Raw genomic sequence first — 12,126 nt, 5'->3', positions numbered from 1 at the left:
ATAGATTATATAAATTTCATTTCGTTCGGGGGGGGGGGGGCGGTAAAAAAATTTCGAAGAGATACCTGGAAGAAACTCTGGAGGAAAGGTCTTTTCGCCAACGTTATTCGGAAGAAAATGTACTCGAGATTAATGAGTAGATAAATCGTTTAAAACTTATGTAAGGGGGTGGAGTTACCGATGAGGTGAGAGATATGATATTTATTCTCTCAAATCCGTGCATTCTCGTTGGAACAAGAAGGTTTACCAGACCTGAGCAAAACTAATTAATACATCTAAACAACACCATTATTAAACTATAAATGAAACATGTTAACCCACAGTTCAATACATTTATTTACCTATTCCATACGATACAATAGTTTACAGGGTTACAATATCAGAACGTATAACAATTTACTATCATCACTCTACATACTTTCAGTACCGGTACTCACAAACTACCCAGCCAGACAAAGCGACATGACAGGGACTGTCAACAGGACAGCTTCTCGATGACAGTCTCAGGTTGACATCTCGATATGTACTGGACAGCATCTTGTCGACAAGTACAGCGACAGCAGCTCACAGGACAGGTCGACATCATGACGACAGGTACAGCGACAGCATCTAGCCGACAGGTACAGCGACAGCAGCTCACAAGACAGGTCGACATCATGACGACAGGTACAGCGACAACATCTAGCCGACAGGTACAGCGACAGCAGCTCACAAGACAGAACAGGTCGACATCATCTAGCCAACAAGCATCTCTACGACAATTACGTGAAAACTTCTCGTCGACAGGAACTGTACAACATAAAACAGCACATGTACAGGTTGACATTACGATGACAGATGCCGGACAGCATCTCACAGGACAGACGCATGACAGCATAACATCAGGCCATTTGCTTCTAAGGCTAACGTCCAACTGTCCTCTCTCTCTCTCTGGCCCTCACCACCCAGCTTGGGGTCAATGCCCTGGCTTAACCTCGAATACAATAGGGTATCTCATTACGTGTTTCCCCAATTAGCTTCCCATGTTAGTTGGTTCAGACTAAGGTCAAAGACCGGCGACCGGTACTCCCCCTAGCTGGGGGGGGGGGATGTCTTTAAATCGGGTTACGAGGTCCCAGTTCAGGTGTGGGACGGGAGGGGGCACTGGAGGAAAGGGGGGGGGGGCAAATGGGGTACCAGCCAACACTTAGAAAATAAAGCAATTGTTTGAACGCATAATAATGTACGAGTGTGTAACCTTTAAGAGTCAGTGACCAGTAAAAACCGCTCACCAACATTTTCCAAATTGGGGAGGGGGGAGGGATTCGCCAAAGTATTTGAACACGGCAATGGAGAGAGGAGACATCTGTTGACAAGTACAAAAGAAACGATTTCACCAGACACTTTTGTAAAGAAATGGCGCAACTTATATATATGTCACGGTCAAAGCCCGAAGTCAGCCAAAGCTCGCATTGGCCAATATCGCCTCCCATTGATCGGCCAAAGTCCAAAACTTTACTTGATTTCGGCCCTTGGCCGGCCAATCCGCGGACTGGCCATAGTGGACAAGGTCCGAATCAGAAGATCTTCTGGCGAGGGGGCGACCGGCCAAAGTCCGAATTAGAAGATCACGAGCAGATTTTTGGGTTTTTTTTTATACGTTAAGGATCATGAAATTAAGTCTTTATTGATTATTAATGAAAGTAAATGACAGAAATATTCAAATTATTTCATTGTAGTCTCAAGTTGAACTTTTATGGCATTTAGAATGATATATATATATATATATATATATATATATATATATATATATATATATATATATATATATATATATATATATATATATAAGTAGTATATTAGGTCGCTTTTGGAGCGATTTTTTGGCGGAGCAGGTGGTGGGGATGCGCAAAGGATATATAGTAAAATACTCGGAGCAGGATGCGCAGCCTGCCGCAGCCTGCCGCAAAGACATATAGTAAAATACTACGCCAGCTGCCGCAGGGTGGGTGAGCAGGATGCACCGCAGGCGCAAAGACATATAGTAAAATACTACGCCAACTGGGGTTGGCGGAGCAGTGAAGGGTGAGTCACCTTTTGGTGACCTTGTGACGTAATCATTGACCTTGTGACGTAATCAGTGACCTTGTGACGTAATCATTGACCTAGTTACGTAATTTTAATGTGTTTTTTAATGAGTTTTAATGAATTTTTAAAATTTTAATTAATTTTTGACCTAGTTACGTAATTTTAATGTGTTTTTATTACATAATTGTTTAATTTGTTTGTTTACTTGTTGTTTAATTTAATTACTTTGTTTATATTGTGTAATTTTTATTAACGAGTTACGTAATTTGATTATTTGTTCACTTTTTAATTATTTTTATTTTGTTTATTTTTAATTTTATTTTATAATTAGTTTGAATTTTTATTGACTAGTTATGTAATTTAATTACTTTGATTGTTTAATTAGTTTGTTTACTTGTTGTTTAATTTAATTACTTTGTTTATATTGTGTAATTTTTATTGACCTAGTTACGTAATTTTAATGAGTTTTTTAATGAGTTTGAATTTAATTTTTAAATTTTAATTAGTTTTTAATTAGTTACGTAATTTGATTATTTGTTTACTTTGTTGTTTAATGTTGTTTATTTATTTGCTTGTATGTATGTTTTAAATAAAAGACTAACACTAGCATGTACTAGAACAGTCTTTGTATAAGGACCATTCAGCAACACAACGAACGGTTACCGAAAATAGAACATCCATTTAACCACATCTGTTACTTATCGATCCGCAATCCTTTGTTCTTGTCAAACACTGGACAACGGGCGCGTTAATATTGATTCCACCCACGGGCCATCAAATGATGGTCCGCCTAATTAATTTGGGCATGCATCGTGGGTTTTTCCCCGCTCGATTTGACGGGTCATGATGATTTATGTGGGTTCGCGAAGCGATCCCACCGGGGGGTATGGTAATTAACGACGTACATTAAGTGGCTTTCCGCGAAGCACTTAGGTCATTATGCAACAGCTGTTGTGCGACAGCTGGTGGTGTAATTACGCTGAGCAAACGTATAAATGACCGCGAAAATTGTGTTCTAAACACTTCGACTTCGGACTTCACACCAAGCTTCACCGCGACTTATCCTGGATGAGACCTCTGTTGACTCCTGAGACTAAACCAAGCCAGCTTTATCAACCATCACATCTACCTAAACAACCACGGACCACCTCTTTTGTGTGTGTTTATTCTATTAAAGGTAAGGTTAATAGTATGTATTGTTTTAAGGGTGCTAACCCTATTAAAATACCTTTTAATTAATTAATTTAATTTTGTATCGTACACCGAGGTAAGGTTAATAGTACTTTATGTTTTAAGGGAGATAACCCTATTAAAATATCCTTTAAATAAATATGTATCTAAATAAGCAGGCAACTGTATTCCTTTTTAGTGCACAACCGACCCTACGAGACAGACTAACCATCGACCGAACCTATTGATCTACCTACCCATCCCCGAGGCATCCACTGAACCAAACGATCCAGCTACATCCAACTACACCATTTCGGATCTCCACACACAGCTAACTTCACGTTCAGCTTACACAGTCAAACCCATAGGTACGTTCAGTTTTAATTTTGTTTTAAGTATGTAATTTATTTTATGATTTTTATTTTATGTATTTTATTTTTATTCTACAGCCACCGACCTACCCAAGCATCCACACACTAGACACTTCGTCAATAATGCAAACCACCCAGTCTACCACCCATCCAGCCATGAGCCGTAACAAGTGTGACATATGCGAGCGGGTATTCACCCGCAGAAACGATTTGACAAGACATCAAGACTCTGCACACGGACGACAAAGACATCCCTGCACAACATGCGGGAAAGTATTTACAAGACTAAGTAATTTAACGAACCATTATAAGACAGCACACAACAACCAAACATCACCGACCGACACCCCATCAGCAACCAACAGACAAACACTCCAACCCACATTAGTGACCGACACACATACTGTCCAACTCCCATCAGCGAGTCAAACAGACCACACTGCGACCAACACTAGCCCTTTAAAACGACATACGACATATGAAGACATACCAAACAACAAACGCGTAAAGACTAACAACGACAGTAACCTTAATTCACACACCGCTATTTTTCCTGTAGACGACCTTAGGGGAGATGCAGTAGACTTACACACGACCACAGACAAACCTTCACCCATATGCCCTCTTACAGACATTCCTGACTTTATTAAACATAATCACGCCATTAACATGTTACATCAGGATTCACAGTCAAAACCCTACACAGACAATTTTTCCTTTTTTAGATGTTTAGCCACACATTTAGGAGCACCCACAAGAGATCTTAGAAAGCCAACATTAAAACTCGCGAAACAGTGGCAAGCACACCAAGGTCTCGGGACCTTGGATAATTTTAGTGGGGTTAGGTTGGTCGAAATTCCCCTCTTAGAGTCCTGTTTTAGTGTAAATATTGAGATTTTTGAATTTGACGAAAACCAGATCCTTTTTCCGAAACTTAGAAGTAGTGATAGGTTTAGGGAGACTGTGTATCTTTTATTTTTTCAAAATCAGTTTATGTACTTTAATAATATTGGTGGGGCGGGTCACTCTTTCGCGTGTTCTGTGTGTAACAAATTATGGCCCACCGTTCAACAAATGAACAGACACGTGAAAGGGTGTAATGGGGGGAAATCTGTTGATAGGTATAAGGGAGGGGTTTATCAGACACAGCAAACAATCTGGGAGTTTTTAGCGTCCTATGGGGTAGTTGTAAATAGTAACTTTGTTTATCCCTTCCGAGCAACTTACGATTTCGAATGCTATTTCGACCATACCGAGTTACCCCCGTTAGGTAGAGTTACAAAAAGCGTAGCCAAACACGTGCCTTTGTCTTGCTCTGTCGCCTCAAACGTAGATGGGTTCGTCGAACCCATCTGTTTTATTTCGACTGGTGACCCTCAAGAATTAGTGACTAGAGTTATTGACAGACTCCACATAATCGCCGAGGCAGCTTATGGCATTTTGAAAAAACAGTTCGAGCCTGTTTTTAAGCAAATCAGGAAGTTATTTCCACCTAAAGCTAGGGGTAGTGATAATAAGTCGAACGACAAAGGGTTTGATAGCTTTCTTAGCGGTAGATTAGACGAGTATTTGCGACAAATGCCGGTTATAGGGTTTAATTCAGGAAAATATGATATAAATCTCGTTAAGCCGTATTTTATTCAGTACTTTTTAGCTTATTCAAACACAGAAGAGGGGTTAGAGGAGGGACCTAGAGCTAGTTGTAACGATGACGAAGACGACGTAGAAGATAAACAAACACCGTTTAAATATGTAGTTAAAAGAAATAATAATTTTATGTGTATATCAACAAATAAATTAAAGTTCTTAGATATAGTTAATTATCTAGCACCAGGGTTTAGCTATAGTAAATACCTCGCCGCATATAATGTTAAAGAGACCAAGGGATTTTTTCCGTACGAATATGTCAAAAATTTAGCCGTCTTAGATGAAACGTCTTTACCTCCGCATTCGGCCTTTTTTTCATCATTAAAAAATTGTAACATTTCAGACGAGGAGTACGCGACGTGTAACCAAATTTGGGTAGAGAAGGGGATGCAAACGTTTAAAGATTATCTTATTTGGTATAACAATATCGATGTAAAACCGTTTATCGAAGCGCTCGAGCAGCAAACTAATTTTTACAAAAATTTAGGGGTTGATATTTTTAAAGACGCGATTTCTGTCCCGGGGGTAACCTTAAAATACTTATTCAAAACACTTCCCGAAAACGTTTCTTTTTCTTTGTGTTCCGAGCGCGAATCAGAGTTACATAAAACAATCCGAAATAATATCGTAGGGGCCCCTCCATTATTTTTCATAGACATCACGAAAAGGGTGAAACGTTCATTAGGGGGAATAGTAAAAAGGTGGTACAGGCAATTAAGGGGTACGATGCGAACGCGCTTTATTTATGGTCTTTAATGCAAAAAATGCCGACGGGATTTCCGATTATTAGAAATAGTGAGGAGGGGTTTAGACCGCGTAAAACGAATCATTACGGGGAACAGGCTTTTCAGTGGTTATCGTGGGTTTCAAAAACAAAGGGGGTAACTTTAAAAACCGCGTTTAACGGGGGCGAAGTTAGCTTAGGATCTCGCCATATAAGAGTAGACGGGTGGGACGCGAACACTCGAACCGTTTATCAGTTCCATGGCTGCCTCTTTCATGGACACCCTGACTGCCCTTTAACTAAAGACAGAACAGTAAACCCCATTAGTAACAGACCCTTGACTGAGTTATTTAAAAAGACAAACGAAATTACGAAGTACCTTACCGAGACTGTTGACGTTAAAGTCGTAGAAATGTGGGAATGTGAGTGGGGGAACCAGAAAAAAATGAACCCAACTATTAAAGACTATTTAAACTCTATTGACAAATCACAAAAGACACCGACACCGACCTATGGTAAGAAATGGCCCCTGACTGAAAAACAGATCATCGATTCTGTTTTAGACGACTCGTGTTTTGGACTGATAGAATGCGACATTAAAGTACCGGATAGTTTAAGAGCACATTTTAGTGAGATGACACCTATTTTTAAAAATACCGACGTTACGCGCGATGACATCGGACCTTTTATGAGACAATACGCGATCGATAACAACTTATTAACTAGCGGTAGACGGACTTTAATCGGTAGCTTTACAGGGGAGAAAATTTTATTAGCGACCCCCCTTTTAAAGTGGTATTTAAATCATGGGTTGGTAGTCAGTAAAATTTATCAAGTCGTTGAATATAATCCAATTGCATGTTTTAAGACATTTGGGGATACAGTTTCAGACGCGCGAAGAAAGGGGGACATAGACGACAAATACGCGATAACTAGTGAAACAATGAAATTTTTAGGAAACGCGGCATACGGTAAAACTTTGACGGATAAAACACGACATGCGGACATGACCTACTGTAGGGCTAGGGATATAGGGGATTGTATTAATAATCCGCGATTTAAAAAAATGACAAAACTTACCGACGATGTTTACGAAGTAGAAACGTTAAAAAAGAAGATAGTTTGGGATCTCCCTCTTCAGATAGGCTTTTTCGTTTATCAGTACGCGAAACTTAGGATGTTAGAATTTTATTATGACTTTATAGACAAATATATAGATAGAACCGACTTTCAGCTATGTGAGATGGACACTGACAGTTTATACTTAGCCTTAAGTACCGATGAGTTGTTAAAAGCCGTAAGACCGGGACTAGAACACGAGTTTTTTTACATTTACGACAAATGGTTCCCCTCAGAAGTATGCGACTCACATAGACCACAATTTATAAGCGGCAAAGGCACGGTAGATAGTCATTGTCTAGAGTGTAGGGCTAGGAAAATTTATGAAAAGAGAACACCGGGGTTGTTTAAATTAGAATATGAAGGGGATGGGATGGTATCTTTATGTAGCAAGACGTACCACTGTTTTGGCGACTATAATAAAACATCAACCAAAGGATTATCTAAAAATCACAACACACTAGGCAAAGAATCTTTCATGCAGGTCCTCACAACAAAGGAACCAAGTGGTGGGACAAACACAGGGTTCAGAGCATACAACACGGGGATATACACTTACACCCAACACAGAAACTCACTTTCTTACTTTTACATTAAAAGACGAGTAGACGCAGACAATGTGACAACATCTCCCCTAGACATATAAGAACCTTTAGTTTACCAACCATGACTTTAACGAGACTTTAATGTAAATATGTAAATAAGACAGAACCATGACGGTATGCTGATGGGGTTGTTTTTATTCAATAAAAACTTATGATATAAACGGTCTTTTTTAAATTTTTGATGTGAGTTATTGTTTTGTTACTTGTCCCTGAAAGTTATGTGATTCGGTATCCTGTATAAGAGGCATGACTGAAATCAAAATCAACCATTTAAAATACTGGATCCGAGTTGGAAACAGCTCTTTACGGCATCGATCGATAGCCCACCCAGGCGTGGTATTCAGGGAATACTATAAACACCGCCATATAAGAACCCTATACCATGTCCGGTGAATGTTTTTGTCTTCAGTGCTGTGGATGGGATTCCAGTGAGAGCACGGGAATGTCGGATCAAACGGAAACTGGTCTTGATATTGGACCCGAGGAAGTGAGATTGTATCCTGTACAGATGATCAATACCTTTCATGAGACTAATCAAGGGGAGATGAATCTAGGTTATGAGAGAGTGTTTGTACAGCGACCTATAGGTGGAACCTTTATTGAACCCCTTGATGAGACACCACCACCACCCAACCCAGCTTCTGACAGGGACAGTGACATCAGGTTCCATGATGAGGAGGAAAGGTTGCAAACATTTTCAGGGTGTTGGTCCGACGTCTACCCGGTCGACCCTATCAGTTTGGCTAAAAATGGTTTTATCTTCATTGGACCTGGCGACCTTGTCAAGTATATTTTCTGTTTGAATACGTTGAGAGGTTGGGAAACGGGTGATGTGGTAGAAGAAGAACATCGACGCTATTATCCAGACTGTCCTTTTGTACAGGCTGCACATTCACACACACACACACACACAGGAGTTGTTTTAAGTAAATAAAAAATTTTATATACATTTAAATGCTCTTTTGTGATTTATTGTAATAGCTGATTAAAAGGTTTGACAACTTTCCCATCCAACTTTGAAATCCTACGCAGTCAAAACATCGGTGTCTGTTATACACCGCAAACCAAACTTTTTTCACTCAAACCAAAAAGCTCTCACATACACACACACACACACACACACACACACGCACACACACACACACACACACCATCACAAAACGAACTGGTAAAAACAAAAACAATATTACATCGGGAAAACTTCACCGACCCTAGTATAAATTCTATCCGCAACAACTCCAAGACCTGGATGGACAGAGTTTGAAACAGGCCTCGGTGAAAACTTCACCGACCTTAGTATGAACACGGCCCTAATCCAACTCCAAAACATAGGCCCTACATGTAACAACTTTGAAACCTACCTAGGTGAAAACTCACCGACCCTAGTACACATTCTACCCACAACAATTCCAAGAACATGTATGTATCAACTTGCCTCGGTGTTAACAAAACTCCCTCGACTCTAGTGTAAACTCTACCCCTAACAATTCCTAAACATACATGGTCTAGCTTCGAACCCTGCCTCGGTGAAAACTTCACCGACCATAGTATAGACTCTACACCAACCCCTTCCAAAACATCCGTGAACCAACATCACTCGGTGAAAACAAAAGCCTTCCCACTCTAGTATGGATTCGGCCCCTAACACTTCCAAAACATACCTGTATCAACTTTGTAACCTGCCTCGGTGAAAACTTCACCGTAGTTTGAAACCTACCAACTCCAAAGCATACATGTATCAACTTTGAACCAAGCCATGGTGAAACCAAAACCATACCACCCTAGTATAAACTCCATACCTAGCAATTCCTAAACATGCATGGTCCGAGTTCAAAACCAACCTCGGTGAAAACTTCACCGACCCTCGTATAAACTCTCCCGCATCTAACTCCTAAACATAGATATACCAACTACATACAACACACGGGCTCGACCCGAGTCGCTCAATACTATTTCTTTACTCGATGAAAAACCTATGATACTGTCCGTATAACTGTTAGTGAAAAGCACGGGACCCAACCGGGGGAAAAAAAAACCGATTAACGTGGTAACAGGTGTTCCCACACTTAATGCTGGTTTCGCGTTAATTACCATACCCCCCGGTGGGATCGCTTCGCGAACCCACATAAATCATCATGACCCGTCAAATCGAGCGGGGAAAAACCCACGATGCATGCCCAAAATAATTAGGCGGACCATCATTTGATGGCCCGTGGGTGGAATCAATATTAACGCGCCCGTTGTCCAGTGTTTGACAAGAACAAAGGATTGCGGATCGATAAGTAACAGATGTGGTTAAATGGATGTTCTATTTTCGGTAACCGTTCGTTGTGTTGCTGAATGGTCCTTATACAAAGACTGTTCTAGTACATGCTAGTGTTAGTCTTTTATTTAAAACATACATACAAGCAAATAAATAAACAATATTAAACAACAAAGTAAACAAATAATCAAATTACGTAACTAATTAAAAACTAATTAAAATTTAAAAATTAAATTCAAACTCATTAAAAAACTCATTAAAATTACGTAACTAGGTCAATAAAAATTACACAATATAAACAAAGTAATTAAATTAAACAACAAGTAAACAAACTAATTAAACAATCAAAGTAATTAAATTACATAACTAGTCAATAAAAATTCAAACTAATTATAAAATAAAATTAAAAATAAACAAAATAAAAATAATTAAAAAGTAAACAAATAATCAAATTATGTAACTCGTTAATAAAAATTACACAATATAAACAAAGTAATTAAATTAAACAACAAGTAAACAAACAAATTAAACAATTATGTAATAAAAACACATTAAAATTACGTAACTAGGTCAAAAATTAATTAAAATTTTAAAAATTCATTAAAACTCATTAAAAAACACATTAAAATTACGTAACTAGGTCAATGATTACGTCACAAGGTCACTGATTACGTCACAAGGTCAATGATTACGTCACAAGGTCACCAAAAGGTGACTCACCCTTCACTGCTCCGCCAACCCCAGTTGGCGTAGTATTTTACTATATGTCTTTGCGCCTGCGGTGCATCCTGCTCACCCACCCTGCGGCAGCTGGCGTAGTATTTTACTATATGTCTTTGCGGCAGGCTGCGGCAGGCTGCGCATCCTGCTCCGAGTATTTTACTATATATCCTTTGCGCATCCCCACCACCTGCTCCGCCAAAAAATCGCTCCAAAAGCGACCTAATATACTACATATATATATATATATATATATATATATATATATATATATATATATATATATATATATATATATATATATATATATATATATTGTGGCTCTGTTTGTTATTTTTACACTTGCAGCGATTTGTTGTGCACTTGGTTGTGCAATTGCAGCGAGTGCAGCCTTGGCCGCCGGTCAGTGATTGTGAAGATTCGGTGGTTCGTGGTGATTTTTTTCTCAGTGCCAACAGACGACAATGAGAGCAGTTTTTCGTGAAGAATTGAAAACTCACTTCTAGTATAAAGTTGTTTTAGAACACCATGTTCCGTTCCTAGCCTGTACAAAGCGCCCTCGACGCTCATGACAACTGCAATGAGGATCACCGCGACTTCTGTTAACATCTGGTGTGCGGATGCAAACACTATCTCTCACAACATCTTGTTTAAAATTTGTATCTGATTTTTTTAGCATCTTAGCACCTTGAGTTTGCAAGCTAGTATGAGCTGCTGACCTCTTGTCCGTGATTTCTTGTTTATTGTGACATAATCTGCAATTGTAATGTTCCCCCCCCCCCCCCCCCCCCGTACCCTTCGTCTGCTTCATTGGCTACTTCGCATATTGCATGGACATCGTTGCCACAGGATCCACAAGAATGGGATGCACTACAATATTTTTCACAAACTACACATAATCTGTTGGCAATATTATTGTCATGCAACTGGTCTGGACGTTCCGCCACGGCATCATGTGTTAACTGAGGATGTAGTTGAATTTTTGGATACCTCCATTTCTTGTTCAATCTTCTCCAGATCTTCCTCAGTAACTAAATTATGGAGAGCCTCTCTTGGTAGATTTGAAGGTCTAAGTCTCACATTGCTTTGCATCCAAACAAGGCTTCGTATGGCGATTGTTGGATTCCTTGATGAAAAGAAAGGTTTTTCATAAATTGAATGAATTTGAACATCTCAGCCCATTGAGCTGATTCATTTGTCTGCATCCATGTCATCATCATGTTTTGAACATCTTGGTTTGTACATTCTTCTCAACCTTGGCTTTGGCTATGCCTTGGTTTTCCGTGAACTAGTTTAATTTCAGGCCACTTGTTCTTTAGTTCAGAAATATTTTGGTAGCCATCTGGTATGTCTGTCTCTTGGTCTGACGGCCCTTTTGGTCCATGTCGTAGTGCATATAGAACGCTATACAAACAAGAATCAAATGAAATCGCACCCAGA

At 39.4% G+C, this 12,126-nt stretch overlaps 1 protein-coding gene across 1 annotated transcript; it reads left to right on the top strand.

Moving 5' to 3' along the window:
* Positions 1–8,085: 8,085 nt before the first annotated feature.
* LOC131950806 (baculoviral IAP repeat-containing protein 3-like) lies at positions 8,086–11,292 on the top strand. The gene is made up of 2 exons (XM_059313005.1): positions 8,086–8,580; positions 11,230–11,292. The coding sequence occupies exons 1-2, from the start codon at positions 8,086–8,088 to the stop codon at positions 11,290–11,292; spliced, it is 558 nt and encodes a 185-aa protein (XP_059168988.1).
* Positions 11,293–12,126: the final 834 nt, after the last annotated feature.

The sequence above is a fragment of the Physella acuta genome, unplaced genomic scaffold (genome assembly GCF_028476545.2).
Source record: "Physella acuta isolate Inbredline_101_S28 unplaced genomic scaffold, ASM2847654v3 ptg000781l, whole genome shotgun sequence".
NCBI classification, from domain to species: Eukaryota; Metazoa; Mollusca; class Gastropoda; family Physidae; genus Physella; species Physella acuta.
The sequence above is the reverse complement of the archived record's forward strand: the minus strand, read 5'-3'. Positions and strand labels throughout refer to the sequence as shown.

Excerpts from the sequence above, each read along its gene's own strand:
- LOC131950806 (XM_059313005.1), top strand. The coding sequence starts at position 8,086 with ATGTCCGGTGAATGTTTTTGTCTTCAGTGCTGTGGATGGGATTCCAGT. Across the intron at positions 8,581-11,229 it reads ATTATCCAGACTGTCCTTTT|CCTGTACAAAGCGCCCTCGA; the intron begins GTACAGGCTGCA and ends TTCCGTTCCTAG.